At 41.5% G+C, this 20,000-nt stretch overlaps 1 protein-coding gene across 1 annotated transcript in view; it reads right to left on the bottom strand.

The window, feature by feature from the left end:
* Nucleotides 1-5,874: 5,874 nt before the first annotated feature.
* Nucleotides 5,875-20,000, bottom strand: part of si:ch73-60h1.1 (calcium/calmodulin-dependent protein kinase type IV) — a 40,956-nt gene continuing 26,830 nt past the window's right edge. The window contains exons 6-11 of the mRNA XM_036140797.1: nt 17,881-17,971; nt 15,707-15,781; nt 13,452-13,527; nt 12,011-12,137; nt 10,954-11,106; nt 5,875-9,539 (exon numbers count right to left, since the gene is read on the bottom strand). Of these exons, the coding sequence (XP_035996690.1) occupies nt 9,027-9,539; nt 10,954-11,106; nt 12,011-12,137; nt 13,452-13,527; nt 15,707-15,781; nt 17,881-17,971 (1,035 nt within the window). The 3' untranslated portion in view covers nt 5,875-9,026. The remainder of the gene's footprint in view (nt 9,540-10,953; nt 11,107-12,010; nt 12,138-13,451; nt 13,528-15,706; nt 15,782-17,880; nt 17,972-20,000) is intronic.

Genomic DNA, 20,000 nt, shown 5'->3' with positions numbered 1-20,000 from the left:
ACAATCCTCACCAGTTTACCGGGGCTTGGCGCTGTGAGGACACAGAATTTAGTACAATCTGAGATTTCCTTTCCTGAACTATCAGGATTTTTTCTCACATCGCTTTATTCAGTCACCCCAGTAGCTCTCAACCTGTGAGCACAGACCCGACTATACTTAAAGACCACATCAGTTCAGCACCCAGAGGGAGATGTCCTGTTTTAATGTCATTTTATCCACATGTAGACCTGAGATCCTCTGTAAAAGATTTGATTTGCATTGAGCTGATACTTCTACAACAAGCCCAAGGGTCTTGCAGCTCATGCGAGCACCCTCTCTCTCCTCTTAATACCCTGTGTTGTCCTTTATAGACGTGCCAGCTGATTCCCAACACCACCACTGGTCTAAAAACTCACAGAGCATATTTAAAGCATTCTATGATAATATTAGAAGCACTCTTCCTAACCATACACCTTATCTTCACTTATCATGTCTGACAGAAGAAGACGTGGAGGAATGTTCTTCTGGATGGACTTTCTCAAGACCTTCATCATTCTTCTTTGGTGAGGCTTCACAGAGGGTGCTGTGGCGCTCCTTTAGAAACCCCTGGTTCATTCTTGGTTTTGGTTAAACACAGCGCTCTGTCTCCCGGTGCTGAAGGTGTTGGACTGCTCAGTCATCCCCTAATGAGCAGTCTGTCCATTTCTCCATGGTGTTCAGCGATGGAACTCACCTCCTAGTGGAAGTCAAAGGAGAAATAACCGATTTTCGTCCTGTGAGGAACACAACAGCGGGTATGGAAACCAGATGTTTTGGTGTTCTGAGATAATAATCAGCTTTTCTACATTTTCCAACAATTCAGTTCACCTTTATTTAGAAGCAGGTTATACCCATAGGATCTTTAATTTGACTGTATTCCAACTATAAGCATAAAAATAATAAATTTGCCTTCTCTTATAGGTGCATATTTTATTTATATGTCAGTAGCTCACTCTGACTGCATACAAAGTTTTTCTGAAAGATTATCACATCCTGCTGGCATATTAGTTGATATTTTGGTGCTTTAAGCTCCATTTAGTAGTAAATAAAGCCTTACATGTTTATTTATGATTTTAACATACTGTGCATGCGCAGCAGGGGTTAAAACAAGGAAGTGGCTAATGGCTGTTAGCATCCCCAATGAAACAATGAATAAAGGTCTAAGTGAATGAAAATAAACGCAAAAAATTACATGATTCCAAGAGGGTAAAGCCTGGAATGTCGTTGTGAATACAGTCTGAACATTGGTGTTCACTACAGCGGACGTTAAACCTGCTGATTGCTCAGATGTGACGTAGAGTTGATTGACGTGAGTAAATGTTCTGATATGAGGCTCTTAAAGTTGCTGTAGATCGCTTTATTTAATTAATAACGGTTGGTCCTCGATCACGCCGAGCTGCTGCTTTACCGTGAGGCATTGCAGAGGGTCTGGTCGATCCGTAATTATTTAATTTTGATTTATTAATTAAGAAAACCGGCTTCATGTTAGTTCTGCAATACTGCCAGTAGATGGCGCCACGTCTGTTCATATCTGCTTATCGCGCCTGGAGCAGGGGCTTTATTTATCCACAAAAAGGACCATCACAACATTATCAGGATGGAGGCTTGGTGTATATAACCTTATTTTATCATGATCAAATGGTTTTTGGTCTTTTTTAAGCATATAATGTGGCTATATACCTTTAAATTACAGTTTCAAATAACAAAGACAACCAGCAGTAGTTCATGTTGACTAAAATACCAGTGAGCTTGGTCTTGAGCCCTGAGGAACACCCAGAGCAGATTAGAGTGTGTTTGGTTGATTTTTATTTATTTCCTCAAAGAGGAGACAGTTGAAAACAACTCCCAGGACGATGCCTAACATTTCTCCGTTATCCCCAGGTTCTCCTGACGGTCCATCCATTCAGATATTAAGATCAGAACGTTTCTCACAGGATCCAGAATCTCCTCACCTGCTGGTCTGCCTCCTGAAAGGACTGACCTCACCTTGGCAACATGTCCTGTGGTGGATTGATGACACACCGGTAACATCAGCAGGCGCTAAGGGGCCATGGAAGAAGTCAGACTGGGGCTACAGCGCCACCTCAGTGTGGGAGGTATCAGCTGCAGCCTGGAAGCCCACATCTTCGTACTGGTGTGGAACGATCCACGGCGGAGGAGTTTATAGACAGAGAGTTTGCTCAGGGGACTGACTCATGTTGGATTTTATTGTTAGCTGTGTGTTGTGTTGAAAGCTAAAAAAAAGAAGAAAGTATGCCCACCTTTAGTTCTAGGCTTTTACATATAGGGACATAATAAAAATGCTCTTGTTTCAACCGAGTTCTAAACTTATTTTCAACTAACCTTAGGTGTACAAAAACACACAGCGGAATAAACACTGATTATTAATGAAAAAATTAAGCTAAAATGGAAATACTGTGAGTGAAAAAATAATCACCTTCCATGAGTTATTAGCCCGTAGGCCCATCTTCAGCAGTTAAACTTTCAGTAGTTGTTTTGTGGTTAAATTCATCGTATCTTACTCTCTTATTTCCAGTTATCCTTCACTGCTTCCCTGACCTAGCATGGGCCAAGCTTCAGCTGCCAGACAGATGATCTCATATGTGACTCTAGAGTACTGTAGTAAGCAGGGATGCAAGATATCCAAGTCTGGTACAAGGTCTTTGATATCTTAGGCCTCAGTGTTGTTGTGAGTCATGGCCAAAGGTCTCTACTCTGGTCTTCAAAAGCAGTTTTGTACCCCTACCTTGTCTGAGATGGAGTTTTTTGTTAAATTATTAGTTTTTCGAACATTGGCAGCTGTGAGTAAACTTTCTCTCAGTAGAACAATGAACCTCAGATCGTTTGGATCTGAGGTTATAACCATTTCCAGACCAATTAGCTTAAAAAATGCTCTTCTCTGAGGTCACGTCTTTCTGCTTTGGCCTTTTTTCGACACGACTGCCTCCTCCAGAGCCTGAAACTGGACACATTTCCTGTTTAAATAGAGGTGCTCATTCTGTAGATGATCAATTAATGAAGAGATGTGAGGAGCACCTAGCTGAAGTCAATGAAAGCAGTGAGGGGGTCCTTAGTTTTTTTTTAATAGGACTTTCCCCATCATTTTCTTTTCCTCCTCGTATGATAAATAACTACATAATTTTAGAAGCTGTATATGAGTCTATGGAGACGATTCTCAATAATAACTTAGTTTTTCATGGTTAGTGTGAAGAAAGAACACAAGAAGCAAAGAAGGATTTCTATCACCTAATCTTTACTTTAACATCTGATGCAAAATCCTTCCTGAAACACCCTGCAGCGAATATCCCCGCCAATCAGACGATTCCTGCAGGATCCAAACTGCCCGCTCCTTTTATTTCCTCTGATATGACCAACGGAAGTTAAATAATACATGCAAAGATACACATGTAACAGCTGAGACTGTCACACTGCCACGTTATATGTTTGTCATTCTTCAGATTTAAAAGAAATGTACATTTTACTCGTCAAACACAAAACAAACAGTGTTTACAGTTTAGCCCCGCCCACCTCAATGCCTCCAAGTCCCCATTTGGCCGAGATAAATAGAAGCAAAATATTCATGTTTTTACAGAAGAGTATAGATGTTCGTCTAACGTACAGCAACATGCTTTCACCGGGACCAAAAGCTACCCACTGGGTTCGGTTTACACACACAAACAAAGCTGTTCAGGTGTTCATGTTCATGCAGCTGTGACACGTCGGCCCAACAAATGAGTTCTGTTCTCACCCAGCGATTTAAAGAGGAACCGAACCGAAGGTATCGGTCTGTTTATCACAGATCACCCAGACTGTCTGAACTTTGTTCAGGAGGTCAAACTGTGACTGAGATGAAAACGTACAGATAAGCGTCTTCCTATTAGTGAAAAGTAACCAGTGAACACAACCAGACCCGATAAAAGCGCACTGATCCCTTCATGTTTTAGTTCAGACTTCTTTTGCCTTTTTTTCTTCAGTTTTTGTTTATTTTCTAAAACATAAAACCCTAAAATTGTCCAGGTTCTCCGGTTACTGAAGATGTCATCTTTACATAGGAACGACCAGCTTCTTGTTTTTTTCCCTAAAAAGTCTGTTTAGTCAAACCAGAAGGTTCAACTTTCATAATTCATTTTAATTTTTTAAGCCAAAGCTATGAATTTCTATTTTATTTATATAAAATAGAATATATATATATATATATATTTTTTTTTTTTACATCTTGGGGAAATATGAGTGTGAAGGTTTGGTTCCTCTTTAAACAAAATAGTTTCTCATCAAAGGCCAGGTTTTTTTTACGGTGGCTGAGACTGAATCAAAGCAATGCGATCTGGAAAAAAACAAACATCTTCATACATAAAAAAATACTTATTCCAGACTTTGAGTTACTCTCATTGAAAAGAGATTTTGATCAATTAAACGAAGATATTTTCAAATCAGAGGTGTCCTTTAGTGGGTTAACAGCAGGCTTTCATGAAGGGAGGGACCTGATCCTGCTTCTAGTAGCGACAAACTGCATAAAAATAAAAATTAAATCTACATATAATTAAGATGGATGGTCAATCATCAGTGGCCATCCATTGTCCTCATTAATGATGGACCAATCAGATTTCAGCAGCTTGGATCATGAGTTGCCAATCAGTAATGATTTCAGGGCGCACAACAATGACAAAATGAAGTATTCAGAGCTTGAAGGTTTCCTCCAAAGTTAACGCTTTTCCACAAAGTCACACAAGAAGCACAGATTAAAGCAGGAAAACCGTAGAGGTTCAAGCGCCGATGTCAATAATATACCATTAAAATCAGTTCGCATTTAGAACCAGTGCTGTGTCACCACTGCTGCCCAAAAAAACTTATTTATTGGACTATTGGGTGACTAAGCAGGTATTCCTAGATAGCTGAGCCCAAAGTCAAATATTCAGTGCCAATTACTTCATTTAGTGTTTCAGTGCTCAGTTTTAGTTTTTGGGCCCCTTTTCTCCCCTTTCTTAGTTGCCAGAGGTCATGAGGTGAAAGGAAGACAGTTAGAAAGTGGTTTAGACCCAGGAAAGCAGATGTAAATCGTGGTCATGCTGAACTGGGTAGTCTGCTTGACAGGAACAACGGCAAGCTCTTATTTGAGGGGTTTGTTCTTGTATTTCAAGCCTAGAACATGGCTACATCACATCAAATTAGGCAATCGTGACATTGCTGTGCTCATTGTGCTCAGGTGTCCAGTTTTCTCATGTCTTTGAGACACTTCCTTGCATCCTCGCCACAAAGACTTGATGCAATCTGCTGGGTTTCCTTAGATAGGAAACCTTTTAACCAATCTGTCTGGATGATTTGATTGGATTAACTGTAAAGAGCCTTGAGATGTAGTGCTGTGAATTGGCACTATATAAATAAAATTTAATTGTATTTGGCCTTTTGGTGGCATCTAGGGTTTTGCCAGGATGCAGCATCAAACCAGTCTACCACAACACTGTTGTCTTGAGGACCCTATTTACACCAGATTATTCGCTTTGATATTATATGTTGAATTTCCCACCTTAAATAAGTGGTTTCTGTGCCTTCACCATTAGTTTTGGCGTGGCAGTAGAGGATTTTATCGCCAGCATGAAAATATTTATGGGTTTATAGGGTTCTCTGTGCATGGTGCTCCACACCACCAAGAGCAATGAAATAGACTCAACTCAGCTGGGATAAGGGCGATCTAACAAAGGCTGTCAGAATCATGCACACAAAATCCGTAGCTGTGGGATTTCTGACTCATCCCTTAGAGCCAATCGCATCGAGGCTTGTACCCCTGAAATTGTTGATTCTCAATAGTCACGAAATAATCAAATGACATTATAAAACCTACGAGCTTCCATTAGAGCCTTTCCTTATCATAATCATAAGACACTTTTCTTTGACTCCCTGACAGGAACTCGCTTGATTCAACCACCAGCTTCCTGTCTCCCAGCAACCAGCACAGCCAAGCCTTGGTACAACCGTTGCACGTGGTGGATGGAAGCCCTCCTTCAGCCAGGGGCACAAATTGATTAATATGTGCAAGAGGGCTGTGTGTAGTGTGGCATTTATTGGTGTTGACAGTTTGTTGCTCTCGCTGGTTGAGATTGTTTTGGTTGGAGACAGATTTGTGGCCTGACACGAAGCACAATGCAGCTGCATTATCACAGTAAATCCCATAGAGAGAGATAAGGGCATGATGAGGTTGTAGCTGAGATGTGGGCAGTCACAGGACTTTGGCACGCTGCCACCACAATGGTTAACCTCCCAGAGAACACTGCGGAGGTTGGGAGAAAGCTCAAAACAGACACAAAACTTCCGTTTCTTTCACGAGCTACAGGGATCGCTCTGCACACCCTGCAAAGACCCTTCATGAGACCTAAGAGAGAAATGTGATTTAAGTGAAGACCTTCGTTTTTCCTCCAATTAGTGAATGCTTTCCTTCATTAAGGTCATCTCCAATTAAGTCTTCATTGCTTCCTCTGGTCCAAATCATTGAAGCTTCTCTGTCTGAACCAGGTAATGGAAGCAGACCTATTGGAAAGTTCAATAAAGCCCAACAACAATCATCTAACCTGCTGTAAACCCACTGAAAGGTGCCTGCTTCAGTTTACCCAACAAGGTGAAATCGGACTGTCTTGGCCACCGTAATTAACAAAAAACGTACAATTTTAGGTTAGTCTGATTGCCTCGTCTGATCGTTTTCTTTCCAGAGCGTTCTGCAGCGATTGGTTTTACTTTGGAAGCCCCTGTACAAAGAAGAGGTAGAGCGTGTGGTTTCAGATCAGATGAAAGGGTTTGATTCTCAGCAAACATTAACAGTTTCTGGGGGAAAGACTTTTGTTTAACACCAAACATGTCTGCGGTCACGTCGAGCATAAAGATGTCAGTAATAATTTGTCTAAAACAAAACTACCGTATGTACAGTGCAAACAGGAGCGCTGATATCGCTGATTAAGTGTAAACGACACATTTTACAAAGCTCACAAACACGATTTACCTACCCGAACGCTACAAACTGGAGCTGTAGGCGTCATCAGTAAAGAGTAGAAACAGCTAGAAAAAGAAAGTACCGCCTCTCCTCTCTGTGGTTACGGTAACATTAAAAGTCATGCTCTAAAACTGAACAGGATGAAGAACTGGAGAGAGTCAGCCGCCATCTTTGTCCCTCCAGCGCCGCCGCGTTAGCGCAGTTTGATGAGATACAATCAGTCAGCTCCATCCTGAGCGTGTGAGGAAGAGTCCGTGTTCTGGCCCAAGAGGAAGAGGAGCAAAGAGCCTCCGTTTGTCCCGGTTTAATATCTAAAGGAAAAGTTCAGCACTTCTCAGTTAAACTGTTTTCTTTGATGTTTGTGTCCAGTTGAGAGCTCAGAGATGGATGCTGGGAATGTCTATGGCATTTTTTTATTTTAATTACTAAAACATGGTAATTAGTTTGGAATGGTTCATTACACCAAGTGTAAATGGAACTGGATGTTTTCTGGGAACCACAACGGTAAAAACTTTGCTGTCGTCATGGCAAAAGCCTGGCTTTAAAAGCTCTTTACCTTTCAAACAAGAAATCTTGAAAACCATTAATTACTAATTTAAAAAAAAAAAAACATGAATCACTACTGACTTATTTCTTTCACTCTTAGATGTTTGCAGGTTTAAAGTTTGGATGATTTCAGCCTTGCATCCACTCGTCATGGACATGAAAGTCCTGCCTGTCACATGTGGGCTCTATAATGATTTAACTGAGCAGATTATGCAACCTGCTGATGCAATGATCTTTAAGGAAAGAAATGGGAGCACAGCTCTAAATTTATTGTGGATCTTCTCAAAACAACGTTATTCAAAAAGACCCAAATATATACATACACCTTCATTAATATTTAGTTAACAAGGTGCCCCGCCATACGCTCTTCTTGTCGCTATTGACATGGTTCTGGCAGAACTTTGCCCGGACATTTGATCACTTTTTCTGGAAAAATTAGTAAAGACTTGAGGAACTCGTGTTTTATCTAGCAAAGACCGTTCTTGCTTGGCTATTTTTTCTGTTATTATGTCGCGTGGGGTCTTCATCCTGTGTGACAGCACTCAGCAGTCGGTATGAGGAAAACCAGAGGAAATCAAGATAAGATGGATCTACCAAAGCTGCTCTGTGTTTTTGGCTCCAGCTCTCTACTGAACACATCCATGAAAGCAAACACAGAATCTCACCAGGAAATATGTCTAATTCATTCTGCATTTTGTTAGAAATGTTGAAACAGCTCCTGTAAAGTGGCAGTAAACCATAGACCAGCTGAATGTGGCCTTTCATCGCAGCAGAAACCGGCCACAGCCATCAATCAAAGTGAAGCGTCACAGATCGTTAACGTGTCCAAGCTCATGGTTCCAATAGCCGGAGAAAGATACAATCAGCTAACAGATGGAAGAATAAGCAAAGTTGAAATTATTCCTAAACGGGATGGAAAGTCCCTGGACTTTAACAGGAAGAGCCAGAAAACTTAAACATTTGGCCAACCAAACCTGGAGGCCTGCTGCCTGTCTTTACATTAGTTTATACTTTGATATCTTTTTACAGGAAAATAAACTTTCAAACCCTTTTTCCAACTGTGCACATCATCACCCAGATCTTTAATCTGAGAGTAAATGTTTCAGGGTGAAAAATACTTCTTCTTTTTCTGCTCATCTCAGCTTTACATTCAGTCTAGGAATCCGCCTGATAAGACTGACAAGAATCCTTATTTATCTTCAAATAGTGCTTTGTGCAAAAAGTGGATTAATCCATTATTGTCTGATTTTAGCTCTTTTGGCTTCTTTCTGTCCATCACACCAACCATCAGCATGGGATCAGCTGTTGACCAATAAGCCAAACAGAGTAAAAACTCGGGCTGTGGCGTTGCTTAAATTTACACAAACTTTTCCGTCAGTTTTTTTTTTGTTCCCAGAAAGCAGACTGGGATGTTTGTAAAGAATGACTGGAAGGCGCAACTTTTTGTTTCTTGTTGTAATACTGGTGCAGCTGTGTCAAGCGTTCACTGACAGTGAGCAGCCTTCGTGCTAGGCTCCGCCCCCTGCGTGAAGCCGTTGCTGAGGTTGTTGGGACTCGGAGGTGAGCCCAGAGAGGGCGTAGCCTCCCCTCTGTAGACTGACTCGATGACGGAACAGCTCTTCTGCGGCAGCCGGGGTTGCACCAGCACGGACTTGGGGATGACCGACGCCTGTCGGAGCCCGTCGGCACGCAGCGGTGGTCTGACGAGGGCGGGGCCTGTGGGTGAGGCATCAGAGCTGGGGGGATTGGGGCTACGTGGAGGGGAAGGACTGACAGCTCCCTGGTCGGCAGGCTTGGACTCGTCTTTCTGGGGAACCTGCTGGTCTGGAGTTGTGGCCTTTTTCTCCTCGGGGGCGGAGCCTGCTGACTCGGAAGGCGGGTCTTGTTGCATGCTGCTCTGCCGGGGAGTCCCCGAGCCTGGGATTTCGCAGCTGTCGGTGCGTCGTCGGGATCCTTCGTGCATTCTGCTGGTGGCTACAACAGCCTTCATGGCAGCCTGTTGACATAAGCAAACAATGTGACTGCTTATTGTAGGGACTACTGTGCTGCTTTAGCTTAACAGGGCTACCGGGAGCTAATTACTCTTTCTGGATGTAAGCACTGTGCTCAACCCTGTGGCTTGTGTTACTGTTAGCTAGACGTCACAAAAGGGGGTTCTCCAAGGCTCTTTCAAAGGGCCAAAAATTTAGCAAATTATAGCTGTGCAATAGGTCAGAATGTTAGAGATGCACCTCTCCATCTGAAACAGGTCGGCAAGATAATCAGTCACCAGCAAATGTATCCTCTAGATCGATACAGATGTACATTAAAGAAAAAAGCAATTCAGGTTTATAATGATCCAAAACATCCCCTGCAATCCTCCTTTAAGCTGCTGCCATTCGTTTGGAGACTGATGCTCCCTCTAATGAAAACAAACTACCATAAAAACTCATTTATTCCCTCAGCTGTGTTCATTCTGAATAAGGGATACGTTAAATAGATTCATGTTGATCAGATAACTGTTGTTTTTAGTTATTTTAATGCAGTCATTGTCTTGAGTATATGAAGCTGTTGCTTTAGCTAAAATGTTTTACTAGAGTGTTGTGTTATTTTTGGTGCTTTATAACTTAGGGTATTTTATATTGGTGCTCATTTTGCCAAATGAGAAAGACATACCTTCATCTGAAAAGGTGATGGTAAAAAAGCTACATCTGTATGCTGATGACACAGTATTTTAGTTGATAAAAGCCTTTCTTTTACATCCTGAATAGGACATTTTTAAAAATTAAATATAGAAATAAATCATATTTTTCATTTATTGTTGAAAAAAGTGTTGCTGCTGCCAACTTCTTCCTACACATGTATTAGGATGACATAGTTTATAGTCTCTGTTTAATTGGCTGTCATTGGGTTTTGACCTGTTTTATTTAATTTACAAATCAGTGAGTGGTTTGCTTCTGTGTCCTAGATTCCTTCAGTAAATCTCTCTATAAAAAGATCAACTAAAGCCTCCACTCAAATACATAAAAAACACATTAAGCATTCCTTCAGTACACACACAACTTTGGAAAAAGATATTTCTTCAATGTACAACTTCCTCTTGGATCAAACTACAACTTTATCCATCTGAAGGAAAAAGGACAAAATATAATTATTAGTGTTTCCTGCTTACTTTTAATATTTTCATTTAATTTGTTGTACTTTTATTCCTCAGTTTGTTTAAACAGGTCTCTCTTTAAAATGAGACCCTGTGTCCAAGAGAGATTTATCTGTATGCACAGTACACAAGCAACACGTGGTATTTGCAGTTTTCTTCGGATTCAGCACTTCTGATATACCCCTGAAGTTCTACCAGTTGGATTCACATGGGAGGAAAAAAACACCCTGAAGGTTTAAAATGCCAGATAAATCACAGAATTTATTTCCTATACCTTAAGTTTGCGTCTAGCATTAAACTCCTGCAGTTTCCTCTGAGTGGTGTCCATGTGGGAGAAACGAGCAGCTTTCCCCAGAACCCAGGGATGCTGCAGGGCTTCTCGTACACTGAGGCGCTTGTGAGGGTCGAGAACAATCAGCTTGCTGACCTGCAGGGAGAACAACATCAGATTCTGAAAGGGAAGACAGGCAGACTCCATGAGAAAACAGATTTCAGGTCATTTTTTCCATCTATCAATTGATTTTGTTCTGTTAATCAAAGAAGATGTGCAAAGTCCAGGAGAAAAAGGCAAATATCGGGCTCCTATGAGGATATCCAAGGTATTCCCACACCGGAAAGGATGTTTTTGTTCCTTGCTGTGAGCTCCAGACCTACTCCTTCCAGCAAGGTGTAGAGTTAGATATTTAAAGGAGACATCCTAATCTGATGACTGGGTAATTTACTCCTGTTGAGGCTAAAGAGCATCCTCCTATTTCCCCCCGATGATGGAGCTCCTCACCTTGTATCTAAGGCCTCCGTTAGGTATAGTCTTTATCTCCTCATCAAAGGTAAAGGTTAGAAAAAGTAGATGAATATATACATCCATAACTTTGCCTTTCAGCTCACCACCCTCCTCCCTTCAGCAGACCAGAGTAATGAACTCATTATTGTAGGTGAAGCCTTGATTAATTTCTCAATCTCCTTGCTTCTTCCACCATCCATCCAGAACAACGCTCCTAGTTACTCGAACAACTCGACTTCTGTTATTCACAACAAGAAAACATTAAACGGCTCCATCTTAGACGTGATCCTTATCTTTGTATAATAACGGACTTCGAATTGTTTGGAAAGTTGAAAGGCAGCAGTGGCTGGGTTTCTGCTGGCTGTAATTGAATGAGAGCCACAATAAATGCTGCTTTCTCTCCTGAGCGTTTGTCAGTTTAAGCTGCCTCGGAAATAATTTAGCCTGAATATGTTCCGGATAAAAGTGACTCTCCAAGTATTTTCCTTCTCTGAGACGACGTTCAAGTTCACTTCTGTTGGAAAACGTCAGGACTGAAAGCAGAACTTACCAAATCCTTGGCGTTGAGGGAGACCTCGTCCCACCATGGAGACACAAACTCATAGTCGCAGTTCAGGATGCGGCTGTACATGTACTGATCGCCTCTTGGGTCGAAGAAGGGCTCAAAGCCACAGAGTCTGGAAAACAGGAAGCAGGACATTAACACGCATTGCAAATCAGTTCTGTCAAAAATATTAGGTTAAAACTGCAGGACTCGCATTCACATGGTGTGAAATCTCCCCCAACATTAGGTATGTATGCATGCATATGTGCACTTCTGCGTGCATGCCCCCTGGTGGCCACTGCATAAAGAAAGTTTAATGTATGAGGGCTAAACTACTTGGATTTAAGGAGGTCTGAACTTAGACCAAATGTGTATAGACTGATCAATGATCTGCAGTCATGAGTGCTGCTGCCTCCCTCTTTCTTTAAACTGACTGTTGTCTCCTGCAGATAAAATACTGACTGCCATTAGCTACTCCTCTCATTCCAACAATGGGATAAAACGAGATAACGCGTAACGCCAGTCATCTCTTGCCGATTCCTGAGGAAACGCATCTGCAGTGTATATTGACCCTTGTGGTCACCGGACCATCTGAAGGCTCCATTAAAACCGACTTGACGTGTTGTGAGAACAGGCTGAGAGACAATGTCCGGGTTCACACTGTGTCGACGGCTTTAATGGATGTACTGAGAGAATATAACTTTGAAGTGAAATGTGCACTGATGGAGCAGAGTCGATGATGAATCAGTTAATGTTGTGTGTTCTTGTACTTGTACTGTGTGTGTTACTACATCCTTCCAGCATAAATGGATCGAGGTGTCCATTCAGTGTTGCAAAAACACTGGTTTGAAAAAATGTCCCTCTAACACAGCAAAACCAAAGTGCGTGTGTATGTGCGTGCGTGTGTGTGCGTGCGTGCGTGCGTGCGTGCATGCGTGCGTGCATGCATGCGTGCATGTGTGTGTGGGTTTCTACATCCTTCTAGCATAAATGGATCGAGGTGTCCATTCAGTGTTGCAAAAACACTGGTTTGAAAAAATGTCCCTCTAACACAGCAAAACCAAAGTGTGTGTTTGTGTGTGTGTGTGGGTGCGTGTGTGTGTGTGCATGCGTGCATGTGTGTGTGTGTGTTACTACATCCTTTCAGCATAAATGGATCGAGGTGTCCATTTAGTGTTGCAAAAACACTGGTTTAAAAAATTGTCCCTCTAACACAGTAAAACCAAACTGCGTGTGTGTGTGTGCCTGTTGGGTGCGTGCGTTGCAAAACACTGGTTTAAAAAATTGTTTCTCTTACATGGAAAAACCAGTATTTGTGTGTGTGTATTTTTGTGTGTGTGTGTGTGTGTGTGTGTGTGTGTGTGTGTGTGTGTGTGTGTGTGTGTGTGTGTGTGTGTGTGTGTGTGTGTGTGTGTCCAGGCTGGCGGTGGACAGAGAGCGGACTCACAAGATGTACAGGATGACGCCCACCGACCACATGTCCACCTCGGGGCCGTAGGCATTTCCCCGCAGGATCTCTGGAGCTGCAGGCAGAGGAGTCGGTTAGCGGCCAGATGGCTGACAGAAGCTCCGACCACGAGGTCTGAGAAATCCCACAGAGCGGCGGCTGCGGTGAACGCATCACCGCCCACCCCCGGATGTCAACACAGCACAGGTTAATGCGACCACTGACGACAGCAAAGCCCAGTCCAGCAGAGACGTGGCTGTTTAACATCGACATCATCTGCCTCTCCCATGGTTCTCTCTCGTGGAAACTAGAAGTTCTGCTATCACAGCTGCCTCTCAGTAGCTTAAAATGTAGCCATGAAGTTATTTTGTTCAAGTAATTCAATTCAAGAAGTGTTTTTTTATTATATAAATACAGTGATACATTTCAAAGGGCTAATTTGTGTTAATTGTTATGATTAAGGCTCTCAGCCCACATGAGACCAATAGAAGCAGGATTTTTAAAACAGAAGTGTTTTGCGAGGACATACGCAATCATGGAGAAGATGGCCGACCTGAGCATCACTGACACCCTCCACAACGATGGTGAAGCACACGAGATTGTTGCTAAAAGAACCTGGCTGTTTACAGCTCTGTATCCCGGCATATTGGTGGAAAGGTTAGTGGAAGGAAGACATGTGATAGAAAAGGGTATTTATCAAAAACAGACCTATCGTGGACATCGATTAGCTTTGCTTGTGTCAGAGACGTCTCAGGTCTTTGGTCTAAAGTTTCTGGTGACTGAAATAAATGTTTTCTCATCAATGCGTGTAATCTAGTCTGCCTACAACACAGCTGGGTCCTACTTTTTTGTCCTTACATTTAACACATAAGCAATTAACAATTGTTTTTCATTCAACATTTAATTTGACATGGAAACAACCCATGCTGCTTTGAACTATTTAAAAAAAAAGTTTTTACCATATTAGATTTATAAATTAGAAAGATTATAACCTTTTAAAGTGACTTTCATTCTGCCTGTAAATAGTAGTAACATTTATTTCCTGCATTCAGACCATCTACAACTATTATTTATTAAGTTATATATATTATATAGTGAACAGAGGGGTTTCCACACCCCCTTCTCAGTGAAAGGGTATTTTTTATTATTAGGAAACCATGTTCTAACTCTATGTTTAAAACCTACACTAAATACAAGACCCAATCTACCTAGAAATGATTCACTTGGCACAAAATCAACCTTCTACCACCTCAGACACCAGACACCTGTAAAACCTGTGCACAAAAGAGGATCCAGGAGCAGTGGTGTCCGGAGTCAGCCTTCCAGGAGCCGTGTCCTGCATTGTTTAGAGGTTTAAAAACCTGAATGAAATGAACAAGTCATTAGCAGGCTTCTTCACAGCTCGACACACCCTGGAGCAAATTCACGCGGCACCTTTTTTTTTGGCCCACATTAATCGCCTTGTGCTGAATTGGGCCACTCAGGAAATTATTCTGGACTCCAGCCTAAAATAGCTTCATCAGAATCATCTTCTTTGAGTGGAACCAGGAGTAAGTCTGAAACACAGGAGCCGGTCCTCCAGGGCCAATGTCCTCCAACTTTCAGGTGCGTCTCTGCGTCAACACACCTGAGGGACATTATCGAGACATTAGCAGGGCCCTGTAGAACCTTTGGTTCAGGTGTGTTGGACTTGGGACACATCCCAGAGTTGAGGGACAACAGCCTTTGAGGACTGACTTTGGACGCAGCGTCCTTTAAGTGTCTGGATGTTTGTCCTGTGTGTCTGTGTGCTGCTCTGTAATGGACCTGTATCGTGTCCAGCATTCGCCCACTGACTGCTGGAGTCAGGAACCGCCCCCACCTACCCACATCCAGTGAACATGCAGGTATAGACATTGGATGGACTGGATTTCAACCACTGAACAAATTCGCAATCTTTCACGATGAGAGATTCCTGCAAAAACTGTATTTTTAAAGCGTCTTAAACTTCTTCACCAGAGGAGCCAATAAATGTGGTGGTGGTGGTGGTGGTGGTGGGGGGGGGGGCACCTTCTTTACCTGCTTATTTCCTGCATATACATACTAAGTCTACTCCAAACTGATTCTACCTGCGCTAGTAAAAGTATCACAGGCCATTGACTGGAGCTACTCAACAACATTTACTAGTATTTACATTTTCTTTACATGATCCACTATATCTAAGACTAATGGAGTCCCACTGTGTGTATATATGCCACCCAGTGTGTTTTACTTACCGCAGTACCCTGGAGTACCACAGACGGTCTTCATGGTGACCTGATCGTCGATGATTTTGGAAAGGCCAAAGTCGGCTGTGAGAGAGGAAAACATTTGGACCAAACTGAGTCACAACACGTTCTTTAAAGTTGAAGCGAGTTTCTGCCGTTTCTATTTCAGGACCAACGAGGGGGCGGAAGCTGTGGAGGTGGAGGAGAATGTGTTTCTCTGCAGGAGGCTCTGTGAACTAAATGAAAGGTGTTTGGTGGAGCGGAGTCTCGCTCGTCCATCTGTAGCCGTTAGCCAGGGGCTTCGTCGGCCATCTGGACGCAGAGAGGCTTCTCTGAAAATAATGAGCCACCGAGGAGCCGGCGGGCCGGCGCCGGACCCGGCTCTCTGGGAGAGCTTCTGTTCCTCAGACGAGATGTTAATTATTTAACGGTCACAGTAAGAGCTGTGAGAACGTTTTTATTTTTAGAGATGTTTGAGCCGAGGTAAGCCCTATCACTACATAATCAATCTGATACATTGGTGCCAGCGCTGCTGAAATTTGCCACTGCATATTGTATCCCGTTAATTTTATCTCCATACCAGCAGGGCTTCTGCTGCCACCTTAATTCTAAGGGGCGTGAATTAAGGCTCAGAAAACAAACACTGTGCTGCTGTACTAATTTAGCCCAGATAAAGTTAACAAAACATGAAATTACAGCCCACTCTCCCATCTACTACAGTTATTGTCTGTATTGTTGGGCTGAAAACAAAGAATGTAATGATAGGAGTTGTTCGGTCCTCTTTTTCTCAGGGTTGTGTCCTTTCACCATGTTTGTTTCTCATTTAAATGAATAACATCACATCATCATTTCAAAATGTTTACTCCTATCTTCATGCTGACGACACAGTTCTGTTTATTTTTGTTTACATGATGTGTTTAGACTAAAATATCTGTGGAGTAGATAGTTATAGTGTATTATTTTCAGAAATGTTGTCATTCTTTTGTTTTAATAAAAGCTGTAGCCAATTAAGTTAAAGGTCACATTATAATTGTATTAATATAAATAGGCAGAAAAATTGTTTCTCAAATGAAACTGATGGGATATTAATGTTTGTGTTGTCCAGTCTGTTCGTTACAATCAAATAGCGCTTAAAAGTATTTTTAAATTAGCACCATATGTCCACTAGCATAGCGCTAGTTAGTCCCTCTTAATAGCTTATGGCAACTGAGTAAACCTGACTACGGTTTGTTTTAAACAAAATGCTTGTTTTTGTTTCACTCCGCCATTGTTTGATGATACTACGAGCATTAGTACATCATCAATAGGGAGCATTATTGTCAATTTAATGGTGTTTTGTATAACTTTAGGATTAACCCATCAAGCAACAGATCGCTGCATTGCCCCTTAGCTTCAGGGAGGAATAACTGCATTCATAAAATCAACAGTCCTAAAGATATTGATTTTTACTGAGCAAATCATTCTTTAAAATGTTGCTTTCTCAAATAATGTTTTGTTTAACTCAGAATTTGCATTGTGGATGGGTTGAAACTCGTGTCAAAAGTTTTTCAAGCTATTTTAATCTCATTCCATATTCTTTAAGGTAAACTTTGTTTCTCTAACTTGGATGAGCATTGAACAAGAATTCAATTAATCGTTCGACCGTTTTATTTGTCTCTTTCTTTTGTGTACATAGTTCCCTAGCTTCTTTTTATCTTAATTTTGCTTAGTAGTTTAGTTAAGTTTCACTAGCCTATTAGAGAGAATTTGTTAATTAAAATATGCTGTTAATTCAGATATACAGCATTCTATAGTGATGTTCTCTAGATGTTCATTTTATTTCTGTTAATAAATTCTTCAACTTGAAGAGAAAATGTCACTCCTTTATTCTATATATGTGCAGTTTGCTGTTAAAAGAACACCAGTCTTCGAATCAATCCTTTCAACTTTTGTCCTAATATCAGCTGTTTGGACTGATATTCACCAGACAATACCTAACAGACCGAGAGTTATTTATTAACCTTTAAATAACTTAAAACAGTGCATAATGGTACAACAAATTTAAATTTATATTTCTCATACTTTAACAGAGCTGCCAGTTTTATTTTGCTTTCAAATGTTTGGAAGTACATATTTTTGATACCTTGAACACTGAGCGACAGCAGAGTAACATTCATGTGAGGAACGGGTGTGTGATTTGTTACCTATCTTCAGCGGCGCGTCCAGCGACAGGTCGGCGTACAGCAGGTTCTCTGGTTTAAGGTCACGATGAACGACCCCGTTACCATGCAAATACTGAAACACAGAGAAACGTGGGAGGAGCCCACAGTGAAAGCTGATCTACTTGCAGTCAACCTTGAAAACTGACAGGCACATAGTGAGAGAGCAAAGAGCACAATAAAGCCTTTAGGTAAGGGGAGCTGGCTGGGTTGATGGAGCTGTTTGGGAGAATTTGGCGGGAAGGATGGAGACACAGAGTGAAGCTCTGGACGTACAGATGGCCTTTTCCTCAGCATGAACGGAGAGGAAATAACCCAAGGAAGAGACAGGAGGAGAACGTTTGGATCAAGCTCCAGGGATAAACATGTACAGGACTGTCTCAGAAAATTAGAATATTGTGATAAAGTTCTTTATTTTCTGTAATGCAATTAAAAAACATGAAATGTCATACATTCTGGATTCATTACAAATCAACTGAAATATCGCAAGCCTTTTATTGTTTTAATATTGCTGATTATGGCTTACAGCTTAAGAAACCCAAATATCCTATCTCAAAATATTAGAATATCGTGAAAAAGTATACTAGTAGGCTATTCAACTAATCACTTGAATCGTCTAATTAACTGGAAACACTGCAGGGTTTCCTGAGCCTTGAAAAACACTCAGCTTGGTTCAGTAAACTAAATCACAAGTATGGTAGTGGTTAAGAGACGACATCAGATTCTCACAGTAACTGGTGTACTGACCATGGCATTACTGTCCTTGATTGGCCTGCCAATTCCCCTGACCTGAACCCCATAGAGAATTTGTGGGGTATTGTGAAGAAGAAGCTGAAAGACACCAGAGCCAACAATGCAAATGAGCTAAAGGCCGCTATTGAAGCATCCTGGGCATCCATAACACCTCAGCAATGCCACAGGCTGATTGCCTCCATGCCACGCCGCATTGATGCACTAATCTGTGCAAAAGGATTCCCAACCAAGTACTGAGTGCATTAATGGACATTTTCAAATGTTTGATTTTGTTTTGCTGTTATAATTTTTTTTTTTACTTGGTCTGAGGAAATATTCTAATATTTTGAGATAGGATTTTTGAGTTTTCTTCAGCTGTACGCCATAATCAGCGATATTAAAACAATAAAAGGCTTGCGATATTTCAGTTGATTTGTAATGAATCCAGAATGTATGACATTTCATGTTTTTTAATTGCATTAGAGAAAATAAAGAACTTTATCACAATATTCTAATTTTCTGAGACAGTCCTGTACAGCTGACCACTGTCATTCATATGGATCTCTTCAGCAACATTTTCTATGTCTGACACCAAATCAAACCAGCTGCAAAGATCTAGAAACCAAAATGTTTCTCTGAGATTTTATCTGTTCAGTTTGTCACCACTAAGCTGAACCAACCAAGGCGTTATCATCTGAAGATTATTTTATGTTTTTTTTCTCTCCTAATCCTGTTTACACTTTAAGGATTAAGGAAGATTTAAGGAGTTTTTACAAATACTATGTTTTGTCCTGTTTTGTAAGCTGATCAACTCTTTTGACCTCTCAGTAGTTGTTGTTTTTCTGTTGTTATTTAACCTTTGTTTTGAAAGGTTTTGCAGAAAAACTGTGGGGTTGGGGACCCACCCAAACTAGGTATACATGGTCCACACCTCTGTCCCAACCCGACTCGATCCCAGCCCTGACTACCCCCGAGCCACTCCACTCTGAGATGGGGCCAACACAGTCCAAACGACCCAGCCAACCAGAGCCCACCCCATGAGGCCTTCAGTCTCTAAAAGTAGAATGGGAGGCAGATCCTTTAGCTATCAGGCTCCTCTCCTTTGGAACCAACTCCCAGTTTTGGTCCATGAAGTAGACACCCCGTCTACTTTTAAGACTAGGCTTAGTTAAAGTGGCTTAGGTTGTTCTAAGGTGGAAATAATGGCCTTTTTTGCAGATTCTGCTATTTGCTTAATCTGTTCTTTATTTATGTAGTGCAGATGTTAATGTTTGTGTTTCTCTTTGTCATTTTACAGTGGAAAGTACCCTTGGCCCAGTGCTCCTGTCTTTTAGCTGCTTCTCTTTTCTGGATGGAGCTATTACCTTTGTATT

The sequence above is a fragment of the Fundulus heteroclitus genome, chromosome 9 (assembly GCF_011125445.2).
Source record: "Fundulus heteroclitus isolate FHET01 chromosome 9, MU-UCD_Fhet_4.1, whole genome shotgun sequence".
Lineage (NCBI taxonomy): Eukaryota > Metazoa > Chordata > Actinopteri > Cyprinodontiformes > Fundulidae > Fundulus > Fundulus heteroclitus.
Note: the sequence above shows the minus strand (reverse complement) of the source record. Positions and strands in the feature narration are given on the sequence as shown.